The sequence below is a fragment of the Polypterus senegalus genome, chromosome 16, assembly GCF_016835505.1.
Source record: "Polypterus senegalus isolate Bchr_013 chromosome 16, ASM1683550v1, whole genome shotgun sequence".
NCBI classification, from domain to species: Eukaryota; Metazoa; Chordata; class Cladistia; order Polypteriformes; family Polypteridae; genus Polypterus; species Polypterus senegalus.
Genome location: NC_053169.1, coordinates 68,294,486 through 68,322,092, shown reverse-complemented (window position 1 = coordinate 68,322,092; position 27,607 = coordinate 68,294,486). Strand labels below are relative to the sequence as shown.

At 37.2% G+C, this 27,607-nt stretch overlaps 1 protein-coding gene across 7 annotated transcripts in view; it reads left to right on the top strand.

Annotated features, from left to right (window-relative positions):
- LOC120517029 (homeobox-containing protein 1-like) overlaps positions 1 to 27,607 on the top strand; it is a 302,918-nt gene that overhangs the window by 159,147 nt on the left and 116,164 nt on the right. For all 7 annotated transcript variants that reach the window (XM_039739106.1, XM_039739105.1, XM_039739103.1 and 4 more), the window contains one exon: positions 8,827 to 8,922. In XM_039739106.1, the coding sequence (XP_039595040.1) occupies positions 8,827 to 8,922 (96 nt within the window). The remainder of the gene's footprint in view (positions 1 to 8,826; positions 8,923 to 27,607) is intronic.

Here is a 27,607-nt window from a genome sequence, read left to right as displayed (position 1 = left end):
TTCTTCCCGGGAGCTGCTAATTGCCACATCTGATCCATGTCCCTGTAATAAATAGAAATGCGAGGCAGCTAGCAGGGGGATGAAGAAAGAGAGAACGAAAGACAAATGGAGGTTGCTGGAGAAGAAGGCAGGAAGGAGGGAGAAGAAAGCCGGTGCGAGCGTGGAGCGAACCCGCATTGTCACATACCTCTTTTAGAGACATTTCTTAGGCTGTTTAAAGCTTCCAATCGATGCAGAATAAATTTAAGACTACATTTCTAACATTGCTTTTCTCCATTTATGCTGTTATTTTTGGTGTTTTAATTTAAGTTTGTTTAGTGTGGTATTATTGCACCATGGTGAATCTGGTTTTAACAACAACATTTTAAAACTATAAGAAATAACTTAAGCACATTTATGTTAGCTAGAATGCCCACTTGGAGCTGGTCAGTCTTTTTCCTTAAAATCCCTGTAGATTATCCCAGAAGTATTTTTTTGTTTGTTTGTTTTTTCCCCTGCAAAATCATCTGGCCATGCATTGGACTAATCATTATAAATTTTAAAATAAATCTAGAAATAATAATTTTTCAACTACTTTTATATTGGTTATGTTGGTGTGTTTTGACTTATTCTCAGCAATTATTTTTGGATCTATTTTAATTTTTTTTGTACAACTTTTTGTTTTACATTTTGTAAAGCACTTTGAGCTTCATTCTTTGTATGAAAATGTGTAATAAAAATACATGTCATTGTTGTTTTAACTTAAAGTGTTATTACCTAAGGTTTGCTTTGCATGCAAGTTTTAGTTGTTTCTGAAATCAGGTGCATGCCTAGGTCTGATGTTGTTAGAATGTCAATAAATTTTAAATTGCTATTGTTATTTAATTTGCTGAAAGCTTTTTAAATGAGCGTTAAAGGACAAATGCAGATCAAAACGTTTCAAATAATGGTTCAATATGGTTTAATTAACAGCAGAAATAATAAAATGGGTGATACTCATGTCTAAATTATTATTGTTCTAAGAGGCAACAAGACGTTTCACAATCTGTAAAAACCCTAAGAAAATATTTACGAATAGAATTCCTTTGCTGGGGGCATTTGTTTCTACATTTAAATCATCTTGCCTGAAGATGGGGCCTAAGCTGCCTTCGAAAGCTTGCAAATGTAATCTTTTTAGTTAGCCAATAAAAGGAGTCATTTTGCTTGACTTCTCATTACATTTAACACTAGAATTGCCAGAGTCTGCGAAAAAACTCGCAGATCCGGCCCACCTTAAAACCGTTCTCACTTCTCCGCCAGCGGCCTTTGTCTTCTAAATGTGCCGATTAACAGGAGCAGCAAGCAGCCTGCTATCCACCCCCCACCATCGCAGAATGTTCACTAAGTTTTCCCAGCTCATGCCTTGTTTGATTATCTGGGAGTGACTCAACTGCTGGAGTTTTAGAGTGGAAATAATAGATCGTTATTTGGAACACATGCATTTCATGTGTGTTCCGTTTCTACAGTAATCTGTGTAAACACATTGCTAAAACTGAAACTTTGTCATATTTTAATAATAAATATTACAAAATGTAGGCATAAACTATACAATGTGTGAAGCCTGATTTTCAAAGTTCAAATAAACACATTCTCAAAAGGTTCAAAAACAACACAACAACTTCCGTGGCGTAGCGCTAAGATTTGCCTCTCAGAATGCAGCATTCTTATCATGTCTCAGAGACTTGAGCTCGATTCCTCGCTAGGGAGAAAGTGTTACTTTTTTTTTTTCTTTTTAACTATGGCCTGCCTGCCTGCAAGCGTTTGCTTTCTGCGTGCTGGGACGTTTTTCTTTTTTTTTTCCTAAGTAAATTGTTAAGTTTAAAATGTCGATCACGGTTATTTCTGTTAATTAATTCATGCTTTCATTCACTATAGCTAATATTGTTATCAAGTGGTCGCTATTTTTGCCTGTTGTATACAGTCTATCTAGCGTCTTTATCTCCACTCTCACTGCCCGCTTGCCTGCGTGCAGCGTGTGTCGATTGATAAATGATTTAATGTATTTTCTTTTTAACCTCAAACGGACATAAAATTTATAAATTCGTATGTACTGTCTGTTAATGAGATCGTTATATTTTCATGTGGGATGCTCCTTTTAAAATATTTAACAACTGAGACTGCAATTAACATGAACAAGTGTCCTTACAACTTTTATTTTTAAGATCCATAACACACAGACAGACAGATAGACAGACAGAGCACTGCGTAATAGAGAGACAGACAGGCTGATAAGTCACTAGATATTGTATATGAATAAACAGGGAAGGCACATGTACTGAAAGAAAAAAAAGATCAACATGTGCGTTGTTCCAACTGCACTGAATAAGCTCACGCAGTCCAACCCCTCTCCTCCCCGGATCTGACTCTAAGTATCAGCACAAGTACAGACGCAAACCAAGTGTATGTGTGTACTGTATAATATAAACACAAAGAGCAGCTTACTACTGAAAACGGCAAATATAGGAGTGAGTGGGGATTGAACCGGCGACTCTTGATTACACTTGGTTTGCGTCTTTACTAGCGCTGTTACTTAAGACTCAGAGCTGGGGAGGTAAGGGGAGGGGTTAGAGCAGGACCAAGGCACATGCTGTTTTTTTCTTTCAGTACATGTGCCTTCCCTGTTTATTTATATACAGTATCTAGTGACTTCTCTGCCTGTCTGTCTCTTTATTATGCAGTGCTCTGTCTGTGTGTTATGGATCTTAAAAGTAACAGTTATAAGGGCACTTGTTCATGTTAATTGCAGTCTTAATTGTTAAACAATACTTTAAAAGGAGCATCCCACATGAAAATATAACGATCTCATTAACTGACAGTGCATACCAGTTTATAAATTTTATGTCCGTTTTGATGTTAAAAAGAAAAAAAACATAACAACAGTCTCTCCTAGGAGGGGAATTGAACTCGGGTCTCTAAGGCACAGCCAGCCCACTGGGCGGAGTCAGCGACTCTTACCACTGCGCTACAGAAGCTGTTTTAACTTCCTTCAGCCTTTTGTGAAAGTTTATTTGACGTTTGGACTTCATGCTTTTACACATTCTATAGTTTATGCCTACATTTTGTAACGTTTATTACTAAAATATGAAAAAGTTTCTGTTTTAACAATGCGTTTACACAGATTACTGTAAAAACAGAACCAACATGAAATTCGTGTGTTCCAAATAACGATCTATTATTTCCACTCTAAAACTCCACTTCACTCCCAGGTAATCAATCAAGGCATGAGCTGGGAGAACTTAGTGAACATTCTGCGGCGGTGGGGGATGGAATAGCCGGCTGCTTGCTAATCGTCTTAATTGGCACATTTACAGGACAAAAGAAGCTGGCGGAGAAGTGTGAACGGTTTTAAGGTGGGCCGGATCTACGAGTTTTTTCGTAGACTCTGGTAATTCTAGTGTTAAATGAATATTAAAAGCATCAAACCGAGTCATGTTATCATGATGTATATCCATTATGAACTAATAGGAGAAAAGGATGAAACAGATCAGAAGTGGCAATGGAAATGGCACACTCGTGGTCAAAAAACAATCATACTGTTGTTAAAAAAAAAAAAAAAAAAGCTCAGAATAAATGCTTTTATACATGGGTCCAAAGTCGCCATACAGTTGTTGAACGGGATCAGAAATTAAAGGAAAACAATGTGAAGGCAGTGTCACAGGTGTTCCGTTTATCCCGTCTCCAACATCAAGGAGCCATTGTGCGAAATGTTGTTCTTCAGGAAGAGCTCTCATGTTTGTTGTCAGTTTAAGAACATGCATGTGACGCCACAAAGGGTGCTTGTTAAAGCAACTGGCGACAGTAAGCGCGCGGGAGCCACGCATAATGACGGGGAGAATTTGTCAGAAATCTCCACCCAAGAGTATTGTTTTGCCTCCAAAAGGCTGCTTGTCACCCGTGAGGTCACGTAATAACCTGTCAACTGCCTGGAGTGTATATGCGTGTGTCATTGGCGCCTCGTCCCATATAATAACTTTGGATTGTAGAAGATGTTGAGCATGTGGTGAGGAAGGTTTGATGTTGCATGTGGAAGTAGTAGTGAGCTTCAACGGTATTTTAAAAACAGAATGGGCAGTTCGTCCACCCGGTAATAATGTTGCAGCTATTCCTGTAGATGCTACGGTTGTAGGAATGTCTTCCCTAGCTCTGATGGTATGAATCAGGGTTTTGTACACAAAGGTTTTCCCTGTTCCTGCAGGACCATCCAAGAAAAAGCATCGGGGATGGGAATTGTTATATGCAGCGTGTAAAACAGTATCAACAGCGTGTTTCTGTTCTGTGTTGAGTTTGTCGTAGTGTTCTATAGCGTGTGAGTTTTCAGCCTGAGCGTCGAAGGTGGGAGATGAATGACACAGTGGAGGAATGTCAGTGGGGGGAAGGTGCAATTTGTGCAGGTTGAAGCCATGCGGTTGCAGCATGTCATTAATGTCAGCGAGAGCATACATGCAAGTGGTGGTTGAGGAATATTTTGTGAGAAAGTCTTCGGAAAGGGAGAGTTTATGCGTGTCCCAAAGGTGTGGAACATTGTGTGGTTCACTGAAGACACAGATGAAAACGAACATCTCTCACAAGAATCGTGGCATTCGTATCTGGGATGTCTGTGAAAGAGTATCATGCCATATCTTGTCGTCTTTAAGAAGACCCAATTCTTGGCAAGCTTTTTTGAAAGTGTCACATTCGATACCATTAAATGTTCGTAGATGGTGAAAACTTGTGATACCCACGCAACGGGTAAGGAGAAGTCTGAGGTGATAACGTTCGGTGTCGTGAATGGCAACAAAAGGCATTCTACCGATCACTTTTGTCCCTCCTCTGATTCTCTTTTTCCATTTTCCAGAGCATGTTTGAAACGTGTAATGTTGCGGAACATCAGTGTAATGCAACTCTACAGCTTCAGGATCTGTTTTGTTGAGTTCAAACAATGCTAACAGCATAGTGTTTTTGTGGGCATGTCTTTGGAGCGCCTGTTCCTCGCGACCCTCATTAAAGAAGATGAGTTGTTGTTTAATATAACGCATATTCTTTCAATAACTATTATAATTTTATTTAAATTTTTACATTGTCAATTTAACAATAATGTGTAAACATTGAACATGCCATGTAAATATAATGATGTATTGGAAACAATAAGCTGCTATTTATCCATTATGTTCCTGGTAATACATTTAATTTTATGATTTTTTTTTCTGCCATCATTACCATAATTAAATGTAGTTAAATACTGTTTTACCTGTAGAAGTTTATAGCAACAAATCTACTCATACTACTACTACTCTACTAATTCCTTTCAGAATTTATTGAAGTTTAATGTGATGTTGTTCAATTTTCAGATTCTTATTCTGTTTTTAAATTATAAAGTAATAAATATCAAGAACTCATGTCACGCGATACAAGACTTTGTGACAAGAGATTTAACCATGCCCGGAGCCGGAAATAAAAGACAAAGAGTAGGACAGCTGCTGTACAGGCTTTAAAATGTTCGAAGTGCCGCGCGAAATGCAGACGGCACGGCACGGCACGGCACGGCACGGCACGGCAGCAAGCCAGCAGCTGATCGAGCAAAGAGGATGTAAAAAAAAAAAAAAAAACTATTTTTTTCCTTTGTATCACCGTTTAAGATGGGGTTTCAAAGGAGCAACCACATCTCCTTAGGGTGCATTCAGCCCCCTCTCTTCACTAAGCGTTGCGGAGTGGCTGGCGCGTAGCACAGGCCGGGGGTGTTGGCGAGCGAAGAGAGCAAGGTGGGATCTCCTAGTATTATATAATGCTAACACTTTTTCTATGTTTTTAGGTGACTATAACTCTTTTTACTTTGCACATAATCTAGGTAATGCATATGTAATCATAAAAATATTCCAGCACCATTTTTGACCTCCCTAAGTACGAAAATATCATTTCAATATTAATTTTAATTATAAATATATATAAATGATTGTTGATTGATATTATCAGTTAGTTATGGTGAGAAAGCAGTGATGTGAGTTTGCACAACTGGAAGTGGTTCTGATCTTTTCCTCTATTTCAGTATATGAGAAAGTCAAGGGGAGCACACTGTCATTTTTTTATTTTTTGGGAAGATTCAACAATGTTCCAAATATCATTCATTTTTAGGTAATGACTCTCTCTATGGTGTCTCAAAGATTTGGGAATTAGTACATATCCCTTTCCTGACTGCTACATTTCAACAACTGTTTTCCTTATCTCTCCTGTAATTTCCTTTGATTAAGATATAGCGATCCTCTAGAAACATTGTGGTGATTACTTCACTGCAGTGGGAAGGTTAAATATAGAGTGAGGTTTAGATTTAACAGGGTTGCCTGCAATCAGGTCTGGCTGTCTTTAGTCAACAAGTGTCTTAAGTATCAATTAATTTTAGTCGGTTGATGGAGTGAATACCTAATGGAGCAATTGCCTTTTTACACAGACATGCAAATGTGCACACACATTTACTTGTATGAGCACAAACATTTTTGCCAGATGTACCTTCAGGTCTAGCAAATCTTGAATTATACATCATTCAATTAGTGCAAGCCTAGCACTTAACCCAGACACAGTACCTATATTCATATTTGCTGCATATATACATAGGCACCCACAGTGCATATATATTTTGTGTATGTATATTTTAAAGGCCAAAATACACAGAGCTTTTATTTCTTTTTCTTTTCCTTTGTGGGAAGCGTCTTCCCTGTCTCGCACAAGCACAGCAGCACAGTCCCAAACATAAGCACAATAATCAAACAACTCTTTTCCTTTTTCTTTTTGTCTCCAATCCTTCCAGTAAGCTTTGTCTCCCTCCTCCCGATTCTGGCTCCTTTTATAACACTCCCGGAAGTGCTCCAGGTGCTTGTTGACCTACTTCCAGTAGCACTTCCGGGTATGGCAAATAAACCTCCCAAGAGGGCTCAGCAGCTGTTGCGTCACCCAGAGATCACAGCAGGGCTGTAACCAACTCCATCTCCCATGAAGCCTCCAGGAGTCCAAGGCAGCTCTACAACCCAGGGAAGCTGCCATCTAGCGGTCCAGGGAAAGTAGCATTCTGGATAGGTTGGCTTCCTCAGTCCTTCCAGCATGGAGGTGTCCCAGCCATCCGTCACAATATATATTGTGACAGATATATATTGTTTATACAAAATATGTAAAGCAGAAATAACAGACCTTCTGAGCAATATGAGGATGTACTGTGTTTCACTGAAAATCACTGGTCATTCAATAGCTTTAACAGGTAGCTATCAAAAAGATCTGTATAATGTTATACACTTCTAACTAGATTATTATTTTTCCAGTGAAAAACAATGGCTGAGTAAGGACCTTCAAAAAAAGTTGACTGAAAACTGCTGGAAAATTGTGAAACCTGTGTCCTCCCATCACTTTTTGTTGCCATAGATACCAAAAGCAAGGGAAGCAAATGTGACCCATTAAACTTGTAAACATAGCCAATATGATAAACAAAATAGTGAAGACTCAAAATAATAATTTGCATTCAGCAAATTTATTTGATGAATAAAAAACATTAGTAAGTAAATGCAATAAAACCCTGAATAGATTCCAGAAGTTCAACAATAAGAATTAGCTACTGAAACTGAAAACAAAAGTAAAAGGTATAAAGCAGTGTTGCACTCTTCAGTCAGAAACAGAAATAAGGGTCAAACAGAAATGCAGGGTTTTTTGATGGTTAGAGAAATTTGACAGAACACCTCCCTAACAGATGATAACGTGACCAATTGCATTAGACTTGCTGTCTAAAGATTTGATCTAACGGGTTAAATCCATTAGAGGACCCTTCCTCTAAGGCAATATTGTCAATATATATTTTAGAAGTTTCACATAGAAAACAAATGTGACACTTGTACTCATTAATTATATAATCAACTAGAATTTCTTTATTTCTTAATAAGCTGATATTTAAGATGCTTTAGTGTGAAAGAGTTGTTTTAATTCTGATTTTGTTTTATATTTTACAAATTATATGACACAACAGAGTGAAAGATCTGATATTAATTTGAAGTCATACTACAGTATATATTTTAGGTATCAATTCCATATGTAAGTGATTTTATACTATTTGCAAAAACATTTTTAGATATTCCTGCACAGTAATTTGTATAATTTACAGCAGAACCCTGTATTCTGTTAAAACATCAAGGTAGTGTTATGACATATTTATCCAGTTACTCTGAATAACATCTTTTTAATGCTTTCTTTGTTTTACTTTAATAATGTGCTGTTTACTGTTGCATAATTAAATGTCATATCATTTTCTGAACACAGGGGTCTGGAGCCTATCCCAGCTAGCATAGGGCTCAAGGCAGAAACAGGACCCAGACTATTGCAGGGCAAATGCACACACCCACACCCATACACAAAATATCCATCAGCACTAGTTTAATGCCACCAATTTGCCTGACCTGCATGCCTTTGGACACTAAGGGGAAACCCACGCAGACACAAGGTGGACCAGGAGCGTGAGCAGCAGTGTTACCACAGCACCACCATGCTGCTTATAATCAAATACTGTATTAGCTTTTTACTGATGTATTTATTAAGAATGTTATTTTTAAATAAAAGTTTAAAATCTGTTTACATTTTTGATCAACCACAATTCACTGTTAAAATTGTTGTTTTGTTTTGTTTTGTTTTTTTTAATTTGTGCGGAATTTAAAAAATTCATTTGGAATGTCCCAAAACACCATAAACACAAAATGTATATCCTCTCATAATAATAGCTATCTGAAACTGAGCTAATATGCAAAATATGTTTTTTTGGGGGGGATAAACAATTAAATAGTATGTTGTAATTTCTCACTATAGGAAAAAAGCTGTCAGATCTGGAAAGAGTTACCTCCTTGAAGGTTTACAATTGGTTTGCAAACAGAAGGAAGGAGATCAAGAGAAGAGCAAATATTGGTAATGTTTCAAAATGATTTTAAAGCTAATGATTGCCAAAGTGTTATAATTCTGTACTTTTTAATGAGTTTATTACTACATGTTATTAGTAATATTGATTGCAAAAGTAAAAGATAAATCTTGATCTATCTTTGCCTGAAACAATATAATATATCCTCAGTTAGTTATACCTTTGAGTCAAAGAATGCTGCTAGTCTCTGAATTCATGATTACAGAAAAGGGGCACGCATTGTCAGTAGTTCCTGTTTCATATAATTTTATTGAAATGTTTACTTTGTACAGTCAACATTATTAAAGTCAGTCAGTCAATCATTTTCCAACCCGCTATATCCTAACACAGGGGTCACGGGGGTCTGCTGGAGCCAGTCCCAGTCAGCACAGGGAGCAAGGCAGGAACAAATTCTGGGCAAGGCGCCAGCCCACTGCAGGACACACACACACACACACACACACACCAAGCACACACTAGAGACAATTTAGGATCACCAGTGCACTTAACCTGCATGTCTTTGGGCTGCAGGAGGAGCCTGAGCACCCGGAGGAAACCCACACAGACATGGGGAGAACATGCAAACTCCACACAGGGAGGACCCGGGAAGCGAACCCGGGTCTCCTTACTGCGAGGCAGCAGCGCTACTACTACACCACCGTACTGCCAGCATTATTACAGGAATTTTCATATCCAGGAATACAGAAAGTTCTTTTGTAGTCAGAAACTATCATAAAAACAAGGAAACAAAACTGAATATTTATGCATAATTTAATCTATGATAAATTAGTATCTATGTTTTCTTCTTGTATACTCTCACCAGAACTTTGAATCAATAATTGTTAGGTGTCTGCAGTATACAGTTGTTTGAGTGTTAAGTGTTGAAGCATGTTTTTCTACTGTGGTTACACCACCAATACAGACAATGACAATAGTAGCTGCCTGGTCTAAGTACATTTGTATGCTTTAATCAAGCCAGTTCAAGCACTTGTTTGAATCCCTATCAGTTTGACTTTAAGCGTCATGCCCAAATTTTAAACACAGTTTAGGGGCCACTTGCAGTAGGCCCAAGAAGTGGGGTGCTGAGAGTACTTTACCCCACAGTCACGGAGGCATTTGAGAACAAGAAACATCAGCTGCCATTTCTCAGAGTTTGATTGCATAGCAAATACATTATTTTTAACATGTTTTAGTTTTTACAGGAGGCATTGATAATTTGCATTTTACTTCTCCTATGAAAAGAAAATTACCAATAGCTTGTCAATGTCCTTGATTCCTTGGAAAGTGCCTCAGTATATACTCTGTAGCGTACCTCTGATAATATAGTGAAATGTATACTTCATACAGAGGAAAGCAGTTGTTTTAGGTGATACTAAACAGTAGAGGGATATTCCACAAAGCACGCTTAAATGGTAAGCCTGGCTTAAATCAGCAATCTGGATTTATTTCAGCCAGTATCAGTTCCACCATAGAAGATTAGGTAACTGAGGCAACCAAGCATCATCTTTTACCCTGTGCAAGGCTAAAGATGATGTTTACTACAGTCGTGTGGATTGAGAGTAAATGAAATTCACAATTGATGAGAAACAAAATCCCAGATAATGGTTCTGAGGACTTTTTTTTGCATATCTAATGTTGAAACTAGGGATGCACCGAATGTTCGGCAACCGAAATAAGTAAAAAGGCCGAATAAATTTTGCCAAACAATGACGTGTTTTAATGACGCGATCAAATAGTAACCCGCGTAGAGTGAGAGCGCGCTTTATGCAGCAAAATGTCAGCAGTGTGGAAGCACTTTAAAGCGTCAGAGAAAGAGGCAAAAACGGCTGTTTGCAGACACTGTTCTGCTGAATTGTCCAGAGGGGGTGCATCTGCAAAAACGTACAGCACTTCAAGTTTAATTTATCACTTAAAATCAAGACACCCCGAACATCATGCAGAGTACGAGAAAGACACGGCGGCGGCTACGGCAACAGCAGCAGCGAAAAGGAAAGTAGCTCCTCCCAGTCCTAGGACACCCACTCCATCTGTGGCTGACTTCTTAGACAAGGCAAAAAAGTTTGCCAATGACAGTGCCAAAACTAAAGGTATTACTAAAAGGATAATGGAATTCATCGCATTGGATGATCAACCATTCTCTGTTGTAGAGGATGTTGGATTTCGCAGGCTTATAGACCATATTGAGAAAGATCTGAAAGGCATACGGTGTATGGCACACACAATTCAACTAGCGGTCAACGAGGGATTGTTGAGTCAGCGCAGTATAGCAGATGTGATAGCGATAGGCAGGAAAATTGTTGGCCATGTTAAACATTCACCGCTTGCCTATGTGCGCCTACAATCTATCCAAGAACAGTTCGGAACGCCACAAAAACGTTTCCAACAAGATGTGAGCACAAGGTGGAACAGTACCTATTATATGCTGGAAAGCCTTTTTGCGCAAAATTAGAGTCTTGGCTACATACATAGCAGATCATGACCTGCCCGCGACATTCACCGCATACCAGTGGGTGTTAATCGAGAACGTTCTCGCTCTTCTCGCTCCCTTTGAGCAGATAACAAAAGAGATAAGCTCATCTGATGCATCTGTGGCAGACGTCGTACCTTTACTTGCAGCACTAAAGCGTCTTTTAAACAAAGAGGCTGAAACAGACCACGGAGTTAAAACAACTAAAAGTGCGCTCTTGGAAGCTGTCAGCACACGATTTAGTCAGGCGGACTCAGAACCCCTGTACTGCATCGCGACTGTGCTTGATCCACGATATAAAGATCATTACTTGGATGTGGGGAAAAAGCTACGCACACAAGAAATGATCCAGGCCGAGTTGGGTTTGGGAAAGCCGCTAGGTGATGGAGACGGTCAGATGATGCACGGCGCAGGAGATGAAAACAGCGCAGAGAGTAAACGGGCTCATACTACAGATGAGCCGCGCACAGTCTCGCTGTCTGACATGTTCGATGAGATCCTCCAAGAGAATAACCCATTTGCAAGACAGAGGACAAGCTCAACCGCTCAACAGTTAGATGGTTATCTCTCAGAAGTCCCCATCCCCAGGAGCAATAACCCTCTTGAATTTTGGAGGACCAATCAAGGCCGCTTTCCCAACCTGGCGCAGATGGCACGCAGGTAGGCTACTTCTATGGGAAATTAATTTAAGATTTTATTTATATTTTGGATTATGGTAACACTTTATAAGTAGTTTCTATTTTTAACATTAACTAACAATGAAAAACCCTTATTAAAAGCATTTATTAATCTTAATGTTAACATTTACTAATACAGTATTAAAACTAAGTATCACATTTTTAATTTTTGAATTAAAAAGTATCAAAAGTGGTAGGCCTATTTGTTAAAATTCTTAATGCACTTATACTAACATGAACTAACTTACATTAACGAAGATTAATAAATACCATAACAAATGTATTGCTCATTGTTAGTTAATGCAATAATGTTAACAAAAGGAAACATTGTAAAGTGTTACTACCTATATTTTATATTATGTATTTTGTGAACATTTAACTATTTTCAGTGTAGTAAAATAGTAGGCCTACACTGGGTTTCAACCATTTCATTATCTTGAAGACATTGTTTGTTTTGAAATGAGCAACTGTCAGAAAACTGCAATAAAAATTTCAACTACCGTATTTTGCGCACTATAAGGCGCACTTAAAAGCCTTTAATTTTCTCAAAAATCCATGGTGCGCCTTTAAATTCGGTGCGCCTTATGTGTACACTGAGTTCCAAAATCTGTAAAAATGTTGTTGTGCATTTTAGTAAGCGCTCCGCTTGATTGACTGTCGGACCATTTCCTGCCGACATAGGAACGTAGTAATACATACACTACCGGTACGTACGCTGGCAGCGATAAACCAATTGCAGAACATTACGTAAAGCCACGTACAGACATACGCTTACCTCCGCCACGCCTACGGCAGGTAGGTATATTGTTCTACTGGTGCGCTGTGAAACAACATTTGTTTGGCTAAGGACCCTGAAAATGGCATCAGAGAAGAGACATGCTTACGATGCACAATTCAAACTACAGGCTATCAGTTACGCGGTTGTAAATGGGAATAGAGCAGCAGCGAGAGAATTCAAAATCAATGAATCTATGGTTCGGAAGTGGAGGAAGCAGGAGAATGAATTGCGCCAAGTTAAAAAGACAAAACAGAGTTTCCGCGGGAACAAGGCGAGGTGGCCAGAGTTGGAAGACCAACTTGAACAATGGATTCTTGAACAAAGAGCAGCAGGGAGAAGCGTCTCTACAGTCACCATTTGACTGAAGGCAATAACGATAGCACAAGACATGAAGCTCGAACACTTTCAAGGAGGTCCGTCTTGGTGCTTTCGTTTTATGAAAAGGCGCCATCTCGCCATCCGCGCATGGACTACCGTGGCGCAGCAACTGCCAGCGGATTACAAAGAAAAGCTGACCATCTTCCGCACCTACTGCAGCAACAAGATTACCGACAAAAATATCCAGCCCAACCACATCACCAACATGGACGAGGTCCCTCTCACTTTTGACATCCCCGTGAACCATACTTTGAAGAAAAAGGGGACCAGCACAGTATCCATACGCACCACGGGGCATGAGAAATCGGCTTTCACTGTTGTTCTTGGTGGCCACGGTAATGGACAGAAACTACCACCTATGGTCATTTTTAAGAGGAAGACGCTGCCAAAAGAAAAGTTTCCAGCCGGAGTCATTGTTAAGGCCAATCCAAAGGGCTGGATGGACGAGGAGAAAATGAGAGAGTGGCTGAGAGGGGTGTATGTGAAGAGACCGGGCGGGTTTTTCCATGCATCACCGTCTTTGTTGATCTGCGACTCCATGCGTGCCCATATCACCGCTACTGTGAAAAAACAAGTGAAGCAAATGAATACAGAGATTGCCATCATTCCGGGAGGATTAACAAAAGAACTCCAACCACTGGACATCGGTGTAAACAGGGCGTTCAAAGTGAAGTTGCGAGCGTCATGGGAGCGATGGATGAGAGATGGCGAACACACCTTTACTAAGACTAGGAGGCACCGCCGGGTGAGTTACGCCACCATATGTGAATGGATTGTGGATGCCTGGGCTAAGGTGTCTGCTTCGACTGTTGTCCGAGCTTACGCGAAAGCTGGAATCATTGCTGAACAGCCACCCGGCCACGAGACTGACTCCGACAATGATGAGAGGGAACCCGGCATGTTTGATGGCGAACTTGCCCATCTGTTCAATTCAGATATAGAAGGTGAGGACTTTGATGGATTTGTGACAACAGACTGATCAAAAAACAATGTGAGTGTATTTTTAAATACGTAGTAGAATAAAGTTTAACTAAACTCATTGTTTTGCTTCTGTTACCTTGTTTTTGCATGCGCCGAATAATACGGTGCGCCTTATGTATGGCTTAAGTACAGAAATAAGCCCCGCAATTGAGAGTGCGCCTTTAAATCCAGTGCGCCTTATGGTGCGCAAAATACTGTATTCTGCAGGTACTTGTCTGCTCCATGCACAAGCACAGACAGCGAGGGACTGTTTAGTGCTGCATCTCATGTCATCGATGAGAAGAGGAACCGACTATCATGTGAGAAAGCAGAGAAGCTACTTTTCATAAAGAAGAACCTGCCACTTTTCCTGAAGAAGTAGGCTTATGTCTAGGACAGTTATTCATTTGTTGTGGGTTCATCCACATTTTTTGCACTATTCAATGCACATTTGTTGTTGTAGACATACAGAGTTACATTCTTTCAGCAGTCAGTTATAGGCTTAACATAGGCTATTCAAGAAGGGGGGCTTCAAAGATGGCCAAATAAAAATATTTTTTTATTTTACTAATTTATTTATTTTAAGTTATATTGTGCTTTGTTTGTATAATATCTGCTGGAATGTAAAAAAAAATGTTCAGTGTTAAATAAATATTTTGAAATTGTATTTTTGTTATTTGATTTATTTCTCTGAAAAGCAACACAAAATAGTAAAAAGCAAATTTTTACTCTTTAATTATTGTAATGGTGAAAAAATTGGCAAAATAAATGGAAAAATCGAAACACCGCGTTCGGTATTCGGCCTTCGGCCAAGCATTTCATTATTATTCGGCTTCGGCCAAGAATTTCATTTCGGTGCATCCCTAGTTGAAACATTAGATAATTTTACTATTACTTAAATTAATCTGATATATACATTATAAAATGGTAAAATATACACTAAACTGTTCATTGAAAAATTCAGGAGTTCATAATATATATTTAAATGATGTCATTCATCTCCATTGTATTTTTTTTTTTTTTTTTTGTTAACAGGAGAATTTGTTAGCTTAGTGTAATGTTGCTGCAATCTCAGAGATTAAGTTAATAGATTTAATAGATTTAAATTCATTTTATATGTTTGATACAGAATGGCAAAACATTAAAAGCTGTACTCTCCACTAAAAATGGCAAAAATAAATATCTTACATTTAAATTAATTCACAAATTATTATGCCATTCGTTTTATTGCTCTTTTTTGTCAAAGTAGCCAAAAGAAAACATACATAGTAATATAAAAAATACTTCATATTTTTTTTCCCATGAAGCTAAACTTAATATTAGAAGGTACTAGTCCTAAGTAGGAAAACTACTAATGTTGAGTAGCATCAAGATGTTCACAGTAATGTAATGTACAAGAAAAAAAAAATTCCACACTTCTGAACATTTTATTATCAACTACAGTGTGCTCCTTATCTTAAATTGTTTAGCTTTATCAGTGACAGTTGATAAGGTTTTATGTGCAGAGACATAACTAGCTGTTTCAATGAAGTGTGCAAGATTTGTTTTTGGAGTGCCATTCTGCAAACATTTTATAAAGCAAAATATTCAAAGGAGTCAAAAACTACACACAGATCGGGCATCGATTCATTATGAACTGGGAGGCAAAAAGTTATAGGATACAACATAGACAATAATCCAATAATGTTGACAATTATTACCCTCAAACTGGCAGATCATAGGAGACTTAGAAGTGGCAGAAAAAACTTAAATGATCAATACTGCCACAGTACTGCAACTCTCATCTTTGAATGCATTTCTAAAAGCTGACTTAATTCAAAGCATAAGCCTCTGTTATAAATGGGCTTACAATAAAACTTGTGTTACAATTCCACAAAACATCACCCTCTCTTGTTCACCACCATCCATAAGTTAATAAATTCTACTCATCACATTCACTCCCAGCACAACAGAAAAGTTCTTCAAAGTCGGGGTCTTACTAGAAAAAAATAAGTTTCTGATTTCATGCTCCGAATAGATGATATGATGTGTGAATGATATTGTGTTATTTGCATATGTTGATGAGGAAAAGGAGTCAAGGGTAAATGTTTAAAGATATTTATTATATTTTGATGTCGTTGAATTTCGTAATTCTTTTTTAAGATCATTTATTTCAGAGAACTTGATCCAATTTATATCTTTATGATTCATGTGGTTGCATGGTAAGATTGATTATGGTGTCATCATCAGCATAAGCTAACTTTAGTGTTTGTCGGTTAAACAGAAAGCTACCTAAACTTAGTTCTGTTCATATAGCTGTGACATGACCTTTTCTCAGTCATGTAACACAGATTTAGTCTTTTTAGAAAAATATGAAATGCAAATAAAGGAGAGCCTGCTAGTATAGCCCAATTTCTATGTTTTCTGAAATGTCACACCTCAGGCATGTACTTTTCCAAATCTTGCGGGGAGACGGTGCCGTAATTGAATGACCCCCTCATTAAACTGTTCCACATATTGTTCCCACCAGTTCTTATCCGTCTCTTGTGTCCACGTACTTCTATGTACAGATTTGACACTGATGATACCACTTAAAACTAATTTTAAGCATTGTGAGCTGATAAATTAGCAGATTTTTTTCTGTTGTTAATGATTTGAAGTATGCGTCACTGGTGTTCTTGGTTGTTTATTAAGTTTTTTCAGTCTGATTAATTAATTTTTATTATTTTGCACTTTCAGAAGTATTGATACACCATCATATCCGATTCGAATCACTTACAAAATAAATTTGAAGAGTCAAACAAAAAAATCAGATATGAGCACAAATGTAGTAGGCCTTTTTATGTTAATTGACTGACTGACTAATTCATTTATGATTTCTCATTCGCAGACAGCAATTGGTTTATTGTCTACATTGATATTATTTTATTTATTAATGGTTTCCCTTTAGCTGTTGCATTTCTGTATTTCTTATTCCTGCTTGTTGTGCAATATTCTAATTTATAACTTGTAGTTCATGCATTAATCTACTATTTAGTGTTTACTGTTTGATATTAGTTTGTCTCTATTTTTATTTATTTGATCTTTTTCTGTGTTTTTTAACTGCGGTCAAAATGTAGCCTTAGTAGTCTATAGCAGCAAATAGCCTGAAACACAGTTTCAATTGATTTTTACCATTGTGACATTTTTCTAGCCTTACTCTACTGGAGGGACATTCCCTCTCTGAAGAGACAGAAATATGTTCTTGTGGCTCCTATGCAGCGTGTTCTCTGCATAAATGCTGTTTGTGCCCCTGCTCATGTATTGACAATGGCACGAAAAGTTCATTAGAGGCAAACTACGTAAAATACAAACATTCAATAGCATCAGTGTTCAAAAAGATCTTTTAAATGACATAAGTATGTATGTCATTAGGTCAAACTCCTTAGTAAGACTGAAATTCAAATCTTGGCCCTCCACCTCACCAGTGACAGAAGCTGCAGCTTTCTTTTTGGTTGCTAAATAAGCAATATATTTTTGCATGTAAATATATATTCTAGTAATTTTGAATTATATTATTTTATTTAATTTTAATTTGTAGTCAATACTGCTTTAAATCATTCACATTGCTACTGAGTAACATAATTGTGTGCTTAAAGTCTGATATGAACAAACTAGTTCATTTGTAGTCAAACTGGACAGCTCAAATGAAACTTTATTCTTCTTTTGAGTAGTGCCCTTAACATTTAGTTGTGCATTGTACAAACGCACAACCATAGGTGTAACCATATTGTGTCTACCAGTGGATTATGACTTTCTTGACAGGTAGAAAGCAGTATGTGAGACTGGGCCTCCATCTGTCGGATCCAGTGTCAATTAGCAAAGACTTCCCCCAAGCTTTTGTTCTTTCACTTCTCCAGTTTCCACTTTTTACAAATCTGTAAAAGTCCTAAACTTTTTAGATGACACAATAATGATGTGCCTTCCTAGGAAAGAGAGGTGTGCCACCTTGTAGAATGGTGTTTTTGTAACAACTTGGAGCTCAATGCTGTTAAAACAATGGATTTATTGGATTGATTTCCTCTGACAAGTCACTAAATGTTCACCTTTGCATTTAATGATCAAACTGTGTCTGTGGTTCAGTCATTTAACACTAGAATCCCTGAAGCCTATGAAAATCCTGGGCCATCTTAAATTCCTACACACCTCTTCATTAGCTTCTTTTGTTTTGCAGATGTGTCGATTCTGGTATGCTTCATATGCTAGCAATAAAGTGATTCTGATTGTGATAAAGAATTACTTTTTTTTTTTTTGTTCAGCTGCTGAAACACCACCACTGCCTATGGAATATGTTTTTCTATTTAATAACAATTAAATTAAATTCTCTAAACTTTTCTAAGTTATCCCATAATACAACATGCAAATCATCAGCTTCACACTTAAAGTCGCAGGTGCCCAGTCTGTAGATGTTGCACAGTCCTCTGTGCTTTTGGACTAGGATAGATGTTTTTAAGAATCCGTTATTGGGCTGCTTACATATCATGAGTAAACGTGGATTGCCTAAGCCCATTTTCAGTTAAGGAGAAACACTTAGTGTATGTGAAACCAATTGAGCCTTGATGAAAAAATGAGACATATTAATGTTAGACTAACTCAGCTAAGCCTCAGTTTCATAAAGTGTAATTCATGGAATACCCCTGGACTAAAAACAAAACTTGTTGCTTGTCACTTGCTGGACCCATGTGGACATTCCAGTAGCACTAAACATCAAACTCAATAAAGAGCAGCGCTGGTCCCAAGCACAATCTATTAATAGTTTGTTGAAAGTACTAAATTTTATTTTTGGTTCTCCATTTGTGAACATACAAAGGCTCACAGTGCCTTTTATACAAAAGAGTTGGTATTGTGTGTTTTAACAGTGGCACATAGAGATATTTCTGGATGCTACAGAAATGTTGGTTTCACTTGACTTGCACCAGTCCCATTGTCACTGACATTAAGCAATTGAAGTCACCACATGCAGCCTGAACTTATTAACTTACTAGATATACTTGTACAGTAACCTCACAGACCACTTATAGTACATAAGCAGGGATCCAACAGATACATTTCACTCTCCTTTTGTCTTTGTAGCAAGTAATAACTGTGCATTTATAGTCAGACGCTTGAGAATGCTTGAGATTATCATCTATGCTGTATTGTGGGGACATACCCTCACCACTAGAGTGGGAGGAGGAGGTGTCCGGTCTTTGAGAACATACACTTGCTCCCACCTGTACTGTAAAGTTTATCTGCAACAACAACAAAAAATGTAAAAAAGAATAAAATTTTGTTTCAAATGTTAGTGACTTAGATCATCATGGCACAAGACTTGAGCATTCACTTCAGATGAAGTTGTTTTCTCTGTTTTCTTTCTGCCTCTCCGGCAGTCCTAAACATGTTGAAAGAAACTGATGCTTCTTCAGGATTTGCCCCCAGATGGAATATTTGAAATTGACATGCAAATTTCTGAAAGGAAAAAAGAACGTATGTTAAAGCTGTATGTTGTTTGCCCCTTTTACGCCCATTTGTGCCCATTTATGATGATGCTCCCAGAGCAATTGATAAATCTTGTACTTATATTAAATTATTTGATGTGATTAAGTGAATAAAAATGTTTTATTTCTTTAGCTACTTTTCTTAACATTCACAAATTTAAAAATAGAAATATTGTATGCAACTGTTCAAAAGTAACTAAACCCATTGAAACATTTATTAAATAAATTTAACACTGATAGGAGGAATATTTTTTAATTGTAATTTTAATCCTGGCCTTAGTCTACATACGACTCAATCAGCAGCCCTAGGATGTTTTGAATGAAACATCCATCCATCCATCCATTTTCTAACCCACTGAATCCGAATACAGGGTCACGGGGGTCTGCTGGAGCCAATCCCAGCCAACACAGGGCACAAGGCAGGAACCAATCCTGGGCAGGGTGCCAACCCACTGCAGGACACACACAAACACACCCACACACTAGGGCCAATTTAGAATCACCAATCCACCTAACCGGCATGTCTTTGGACTGTGGGAGGAAACCGGAGCGCCCAGAGGAAACCCACGTAGACACGGGGAGAACATGCAAACTCCACACGGGGAGGACCCGGGAAGCGAACCCAGGTCTCCTAACTGCGAGGCAGCAGTGCTACCACTGCGCCACCGTGCCGCCCTGAATGAAACATAAATACCCTAAATAAAATCAAAACATTATTTAGTGCAGTGAAATTTGCTTTAAATACCATTACATCTACGTGAAACTTTTAGGTTCCTTTTTGGTGCTTTTTTGGTATGTCTTAACCCACTATAGTACACTAATGTGTGGCTACAATATTTAAAGGTCTAAGATCTCTTGTCTGTTCTCTCTTTCCATGTTTCTCTTTTTTCTTATAAAGCTATTAATATTGTGTTTCTTTTTGAAACAAGAAATCTGGTTGTAATCATTGGAGTTTGCATTTGAGGTCTGATGTTGACAGCAAAGATACAAAAGAAGGTGAAAGCTAGAAAATTAACAGTGATAGAAAAGCAAGCCATTTTTAAAAGGAGATTAAAGCGTATAGCAGACATACTTATTGGTGAACAATAGTGTATTCCAAAATCAGCATTATGGATTTTTTTGAAAAAGAAAGAGAACACTAGAGGTATAAACGATTTGCAACAAGCATGCTGTTCTAGAAAGACCATAGCACGTGACAGGAGTATTGTTAACACTGTGAAGAGAAACACAAAAAAAACAAAAGATAATTTACAAGACGCGAGGGTGTGAACCATAAAAGGGGCAGTGTAATGGTTTAGGCATACATGGCAGCCTCCGGAACTAGCTCACTGTTACTAAATGATTTAAATGATGATAGTAGCTGTAGAATACAATACAATAAAATTTATTTTTAGTATAGCCAAAAATCACACAAGAAGTGCAGCAATGGGCTTTAACAGGCCCTACCTCTTGATAGCCCCCCAGCCTTGACTCTCTAAGAAGACAAGAAAAAACTTCCAAAAAAAACCCTTGTAGGGAAAAAATGGAAGAAACCTTGGGAAAGGCATTTCAAAGAGAGACCTCTTTCCAGGTAGGTTGGGGCGTGCACTGGGTGTCAAAAAGAAGGGAGTCAATATAATACAGTACAATACACAGAACAGAACTAATCCTCAATATAGTATAAAATAAAAATTTTAGAAGTACAGAGTAGAATGTAACAGTAGATGATATCACATAATATGATTTGGATTTGTTTAGAATCCTGGAGACCTGATTAATCAAGCTGCCTCTCCCATTTGACCATTCCACAGCTGAAATAGCGCTAATCCGATGAAAGGACCCCTCTTTCCCACGATCCCTGAGATCCTCTATCAGGGATGACTTTACCTTAGGCAGGAAAAACAAATCGGCAGGTGGGCCATGGCACCAAGTGCCACATTTGAGTACCGAGAAGAGAAACAGAATAGGTGAGGGTTAGTATCAAATTATAACTATCATGTTACTTATGTTTTAGTGCTAATGACTAACAACAGAGATGCAGTCTGTACAGTTAATCAGCAGCTCTAGTCAGGATATGCTAAACTGAAGTAGTGAGTCTTCAGCCCGGATTTAAAAGCTGAGACCGAAGGGGCACCTCTTATAGTATGCAGGAAGACCATTCCACAGTTTAGGGGCCCTGTAACTAAAAGCTCAACCTCCCACTGTTATTTTATTAATTCTTGGAATCATAAGTAGACCGGCATCTTGAGATCTTAATGTGTGCTCTGGTTTGTAAGTCATAAGTTCAGACAAGTAAGCCGGATCTTGGTCATTTAATGCTTTATATGTTAAAAGGAGGATTTTAAAATCTGCCCTAAACTTAACCGGGAGCCAGTGTAAGGATATAAGAACTGGAGTTATGTGTTCGTATATTTTCTTGTTCTTGTAATAATTCTTGCAGCCGCATTTTGGATTAACTGGAGGCTGTATAAAGAACAGTTTGAACATCCAGTGAACACCACATTGCAGCAGTCAATCCTACTAGAAATAAATGCATGAATTAATTTCTCAGAATCCTGTTTATTTAGAAAGCGCCTTAATTTCCCAACATTTTTAAGATGGAGGAAACATGATTTGGACAACTTTGTAATATGCGCTTTAAATGACATGCTAGAGTCAAAGATCCTAGATTGCGGGCTCATTCAGTAAAATTAATGGTGATTCCAACTGAGTTAAACGATGACAGAATATTGTTGTGATCAGTGTCATTCCCTCCAACAATTAACATCTCTGTTTTATCTGTGTTTAAAGACAAGTAGTTCTCATCCATTCTCTCCTTTAATTCACTAACACAACTAATTAAAGACAACATCGGAGAAAGTTCATTTTATCTAAATGAAAGGTATAACTGGGTGTCATCTGCATACAAGTGAAAATTAACATTATGTTTCCTAATGATAAATCCCAGTGGAAGCATGTAAATTGAGAATAGTAAAGGTCCCAGTACTGAGCCCTGCGGGACACCATATCTCATTGCCTAGAAATAAAAGCTTCCTAAAATCTTCATAAGAAGTCTACAATCGACCTAAGAAGTCTATACCTTAATGACAGTTTGATTTTGCATTGTTTTCAAGTATGCTGTTGAGAACACAAAATTAATAAGTGTATGTGGACATATATTTTACAGCTATTAAGATCACTATGAGATCAACATTTTAAGGTTGTAATTTTTTCTTTTGTTCTTGTTTTATGCATATTCAATATAATTCTTATTATAGTTCTGGCTTCCAGAAGAGTGAACTTCAGTGAAGTAGCGTATCAAGCATTTCTGTTATGATAGCACATTTTTTAGCACTTTTCATCATAAAAAGTACACTTTCAAAGTCCTGAATTGGTATTGCCTAATGTGGCTTGATCACCTTTATTTCCAAGTTCTTCACAGAATTTATATTGGTCCAAGAAATGAACAAGCTGCCTGGAATGCATAGGCTTTATTTTGTTATTGACCAGATGCTGGCTGGTGTTGGAGCAAGCCTCGTAATCCTTCCCATTCAAGAAAGCTAGCCTGGGGTACATTGGGGTACATTGAGAAAACACAGGCTATATATAGCTCGCCTCAGAATTCTGGAGGAGAGTACTAACAGAAAAGTCAAAAAGTATCATATCTATGACACAAACATTCCCCTCTGCTCTTTCTGATGCAGCCAGCAAGCCAAGAACTTAACTGTTGTTTGATTAGCCAGCTTCCAAGGCTGTAGCAAGGCCGGATGTTAAAAGTGATAAACCTGTATGAGTTACTCAAAATCAGGGTGGACAACTTGACATATAAACATGTAAACATTAATTTAGTGGATGAGTTTTTGATTTACAAACATATGTGATTATAAAGGTTATGCTTTTTGTATAGTTCTGTTATTATACTTTTCATACTGTTTTTACTGTATTTGTGTGTTGAATATATTAAAATATAGTATTGCTTTCTCAAATTAACATTTGTTTCCAAAAAAGTAAGTATACATTCTATCATGAACAGTGCTTTTAAGTAATTGTGCAGCTGAAATACTCAATTTTTAATTTAATATTGAGTTCTAGTTTGCACCCATTATTCTAGTATGGGTTTCAGTCATGAATATTCTAGTTATTTTAGTGTTGTTTTTTTTTTTGTTTACAGTAAATTGGCATGTCCTGATGGGCTGAAATGTAATAATCTATGAAAGATGGGTGGTTATCTTGTGCAAAAGGCCCAGTGCTGCCTTATCAGATATGTTTCCATCTGCAAGTTAAAAATGGTCATGCTTATTCTTCATTTGTATTATCATATTTGACACACAACTCTTAGAATTCCACCTGCTAGATCCTGACTATAGGGTTTCTACTATGCATTGCATATCTTAACCAAATGTACTTGGAGCCCTTCGTGGCTGAATCATTTGTTTCCATAATGGATTACTGACTTGCACTTTTATGAGTTTTTCAGTGACAAAGGTAGTGTACTTGTGACCTTTAAACTGTACAAATAATTTTTAAAAAATCTGAAAATAAATAACAGAATTTAAATATTGCTCTGGTATAATGAAATATTCTCCTGTCAATGTATAATAAATCTTTTATCAGTATATAATTTTGGTCAGTATATAAATTAGGATGCTTATGCTTCACTCTGAATCAAGCTGAGGTTGGTTCTCCACAAATCACTTCTTTTTCTCGACATCTCTTTTGTGTTCTGTTCTGCTGCTCTTTTTCAGGATGTAGTGCTTTTCGTTTAGCTCATGCTTAAGATGACTTTGTAATGGCCGACCCCTTTACCCAGACTGGCAACTACACTACTAAGACTTTTGCCTTGACTAACCCAAGGATCCTCAAGCTAATAACAAGCCATACTCCTTACAAATAGTCCTTTTTCCACCAAACAATGAGATAACAGGCACTACAAGTCATAAATGTAAAATCAAGTGCAGATATATTGACAGTGAACGAATATACACACCCACAAGTTCAGACAAATTCTCAATACTATATATGTGCACACAATTCACACAATATCCCAAAGACACCAGTGAATTATTGTACATATATATTATTTATATGAACACACGAATAAGCAATAATAATATTTAGAAAAACCCTCCCTTGCCCCTAAAAATACATGAATAAACACGGAACACAAACACAGATTAATGATAAACAGCAGTTGAAATGTATGTGATAAATGAGTCCAAAGCCAATAAAGTCCGACGATAATTGAATGTTGGCTGAAGTGATATTTTGCTACTTCCCGAAATATAAAATAACCTTACCGTGCAAGTCCTTGGCAACGGCTGATAGGAATCCTGACCCTGGGGTTTCTCTGCACTGGTTGTCGTGATGATGATCCGGATACTGAAAAAGCAAGCAGTGGAATTGCACAATGAACGGAAGTGATGAGTTGGAAAATTAACGTGTAAAGCGGCTCCTTACTTCTCTCGATCTCCTTTCTCTCTCCTCGCCTTTTTCTTTCTCTCTCTTCTTCTCCGATCCTCTCGTTTAAAAACCGAATGTCCTGGGTGTAATTGGTTGTGTTAACTGGAAATTCCCATCTCGAGGTTACAATTTCCCTTCATCGCCTTTCCCCGTTTGACTTATGGAGACAACATTTACTTATACACACATACATCATAGTAAACGGGATGACAAAAACAAAACAAAACTCAGTACACACACACACACAAAAATACCTTTTATTATGTAGCCCCGCTAAAACCTTATCACTAGAATCCCTGAAGCCTACAAAAATATTTGTAATGCTGTGCCACCTTAAATTCCTTCGCACCTCCATCAGCATCTTTGTTTTGCAAATCAGCACAAGCAGCAAGTGACCTGCTATCCTATCCCCACCTCTGACTTAGCTGAAGTTCTCCTAGCTCAAGTTTGTTTATCTGGGTGTGAGGTGCCTTGAATTCTATAGAGTAAATGATATATTGTTATTTGGAATACATACATTTCATGTGTGTTCTGTGTCTACAATGATCTGGGTAAATGTAGGATGACAGGAAATGTGAGGCAAGAAATGTTGAACACATAACTAAAGCAGAAACTTTTTTTATGTTCTACTAATAATTGGCAAAATGCTAACATGAAGTGTATAATGTGTGAAGAGTGAAGTCCAAATATCAAATAAACACTTTCAAAAAATGCAGGTAATGTGCCTCATTTGGGACTACATGAGCAACCACTCCAACTAATCAGCACAAGCAGCCTGCTGTCCCATCCCCCAGTGAGGCAGCTGAAGTCAAGTCAGACACAAAATTCTGAGAGCTGAAGTCTGAAAGTTTTTGGAATTGTATAGGGTAAATAATATGTCGTTATCTGAAATACATACATTTCACGTGTGTTCCGTGTCTACAACGATCTGTGTAAATGTAGGATGACAGGAAATGCAAGGCATGAAATGTTAAACACATAACTAAAACAGAAACTTTTTTTATGTAATGACAAAATGCTGACTTGAGTGTATAATGTGTGAAGACTGAAGACCAGATATCAAATAAACACTTTCACAAAAGGTATAACAAAACAGGTGCGCTTTCATTCAAGAACATAACTGGAGAAAAAGAAATGATTCAATTTACATGTTGCTGTCAATGTGTAAAAACTGAAGCTTGTAGTGTTTAACAGTAAAACTGAGCAATTTTTTAAGTAAAATAAAAGTGACAGTCTGTTATTTATGATATTATAACAGAATATCTTTAGCATTCCTTTATGCTTATGTTTGTGTATATGTATTTATACAACTTAATGGGAGTATGTTTCTATATATGATTTGCATATACTGTATTTCTTACATGTTTATTATGGCTTTGTTATGCATATTAATACATAATACTGTTTATGATATACAGTATGAGGAAGAAGACTGAAAGAGTTTAATAAGAGGAAGTGTGGAATGATAATAATATGGTGCAAGTATTTGTAAGTAGTTGTAGCAAATGTGTTGAAATAAAGAAAGCTTAAGAGATAGAGATGGATAAAATATAAGCACTGATGTTTATAAATTGGTGAAAGTTATACATATAAAGTCTGTAAGGTGCTGAAGAGAGATTAAAAGGTTAATATAGTGCTGAAAGTGTTGTTTTATTGTGCTGTTGTAAATAGACTTGTGATACAGACACTGCTGATGCAAGTGTGTGTTGAGTCTTATTTATTTATTTATTTATTTATTAATCATTCCCCTTTTTGTCAGGGGTGTAATTCTTGCTTAGTTCAATAATTTCCATGGGTTTGTATAGTCTCACCCGTCTTTTTGCTTTAAGTACATACATTGCTTTATATACAATGCAATCACTTTTTATTTTTCCTTTGGTACACATGGGTAAAACTGTTTTTTCTGTCTGAAGTATGCCAATGCATTTAATCAAGGATTCCAAATATAGTAAGCATGCTGTACAACTAATATATCTTTTAATCACATTTCAGATACATTTGAAAGTTGTGTAGTCTGCTTTGTTAAATGAAGAGAAAAGCTGATATCACTTTTTTTCCAACTCAAGAAAGAGAGCAGAAAGCCAAAGACAAATGGTTTAGGAAATAGATTAAGGGGCAGATGAACAGCAGAATGACAGAGAGTATGAAAGAGGTGAACAGCAGATGAAAGAAGAGAAAAAGAACATTCAAAATATAGAGGGTTCAGGCACAGAACGAGTGGAGAGCTAACCTGAGTTTTTACAGTTTTAACTGGTCCTCATAGTAAGCTATTTGTTGGTATTTTACTATAGACTTTTAAACCTAAATAAAGACTCATAAATTAATGCAAGTAATTGGGTCCTACAGTTGAAAGATCATATACATTTATATTTATGATTATAAATAACACAAAATGTAGCTATGCAAAGTGTTGTGGGTTTTTTTTGCAAAAAAAATTGCATGTTTTTTTGAACAGTGTTTTTTTTTTTTGCAAAAAAAATTGCATGTTTTTTTTGAACAAAAGAAATAATTATTTTAAACACT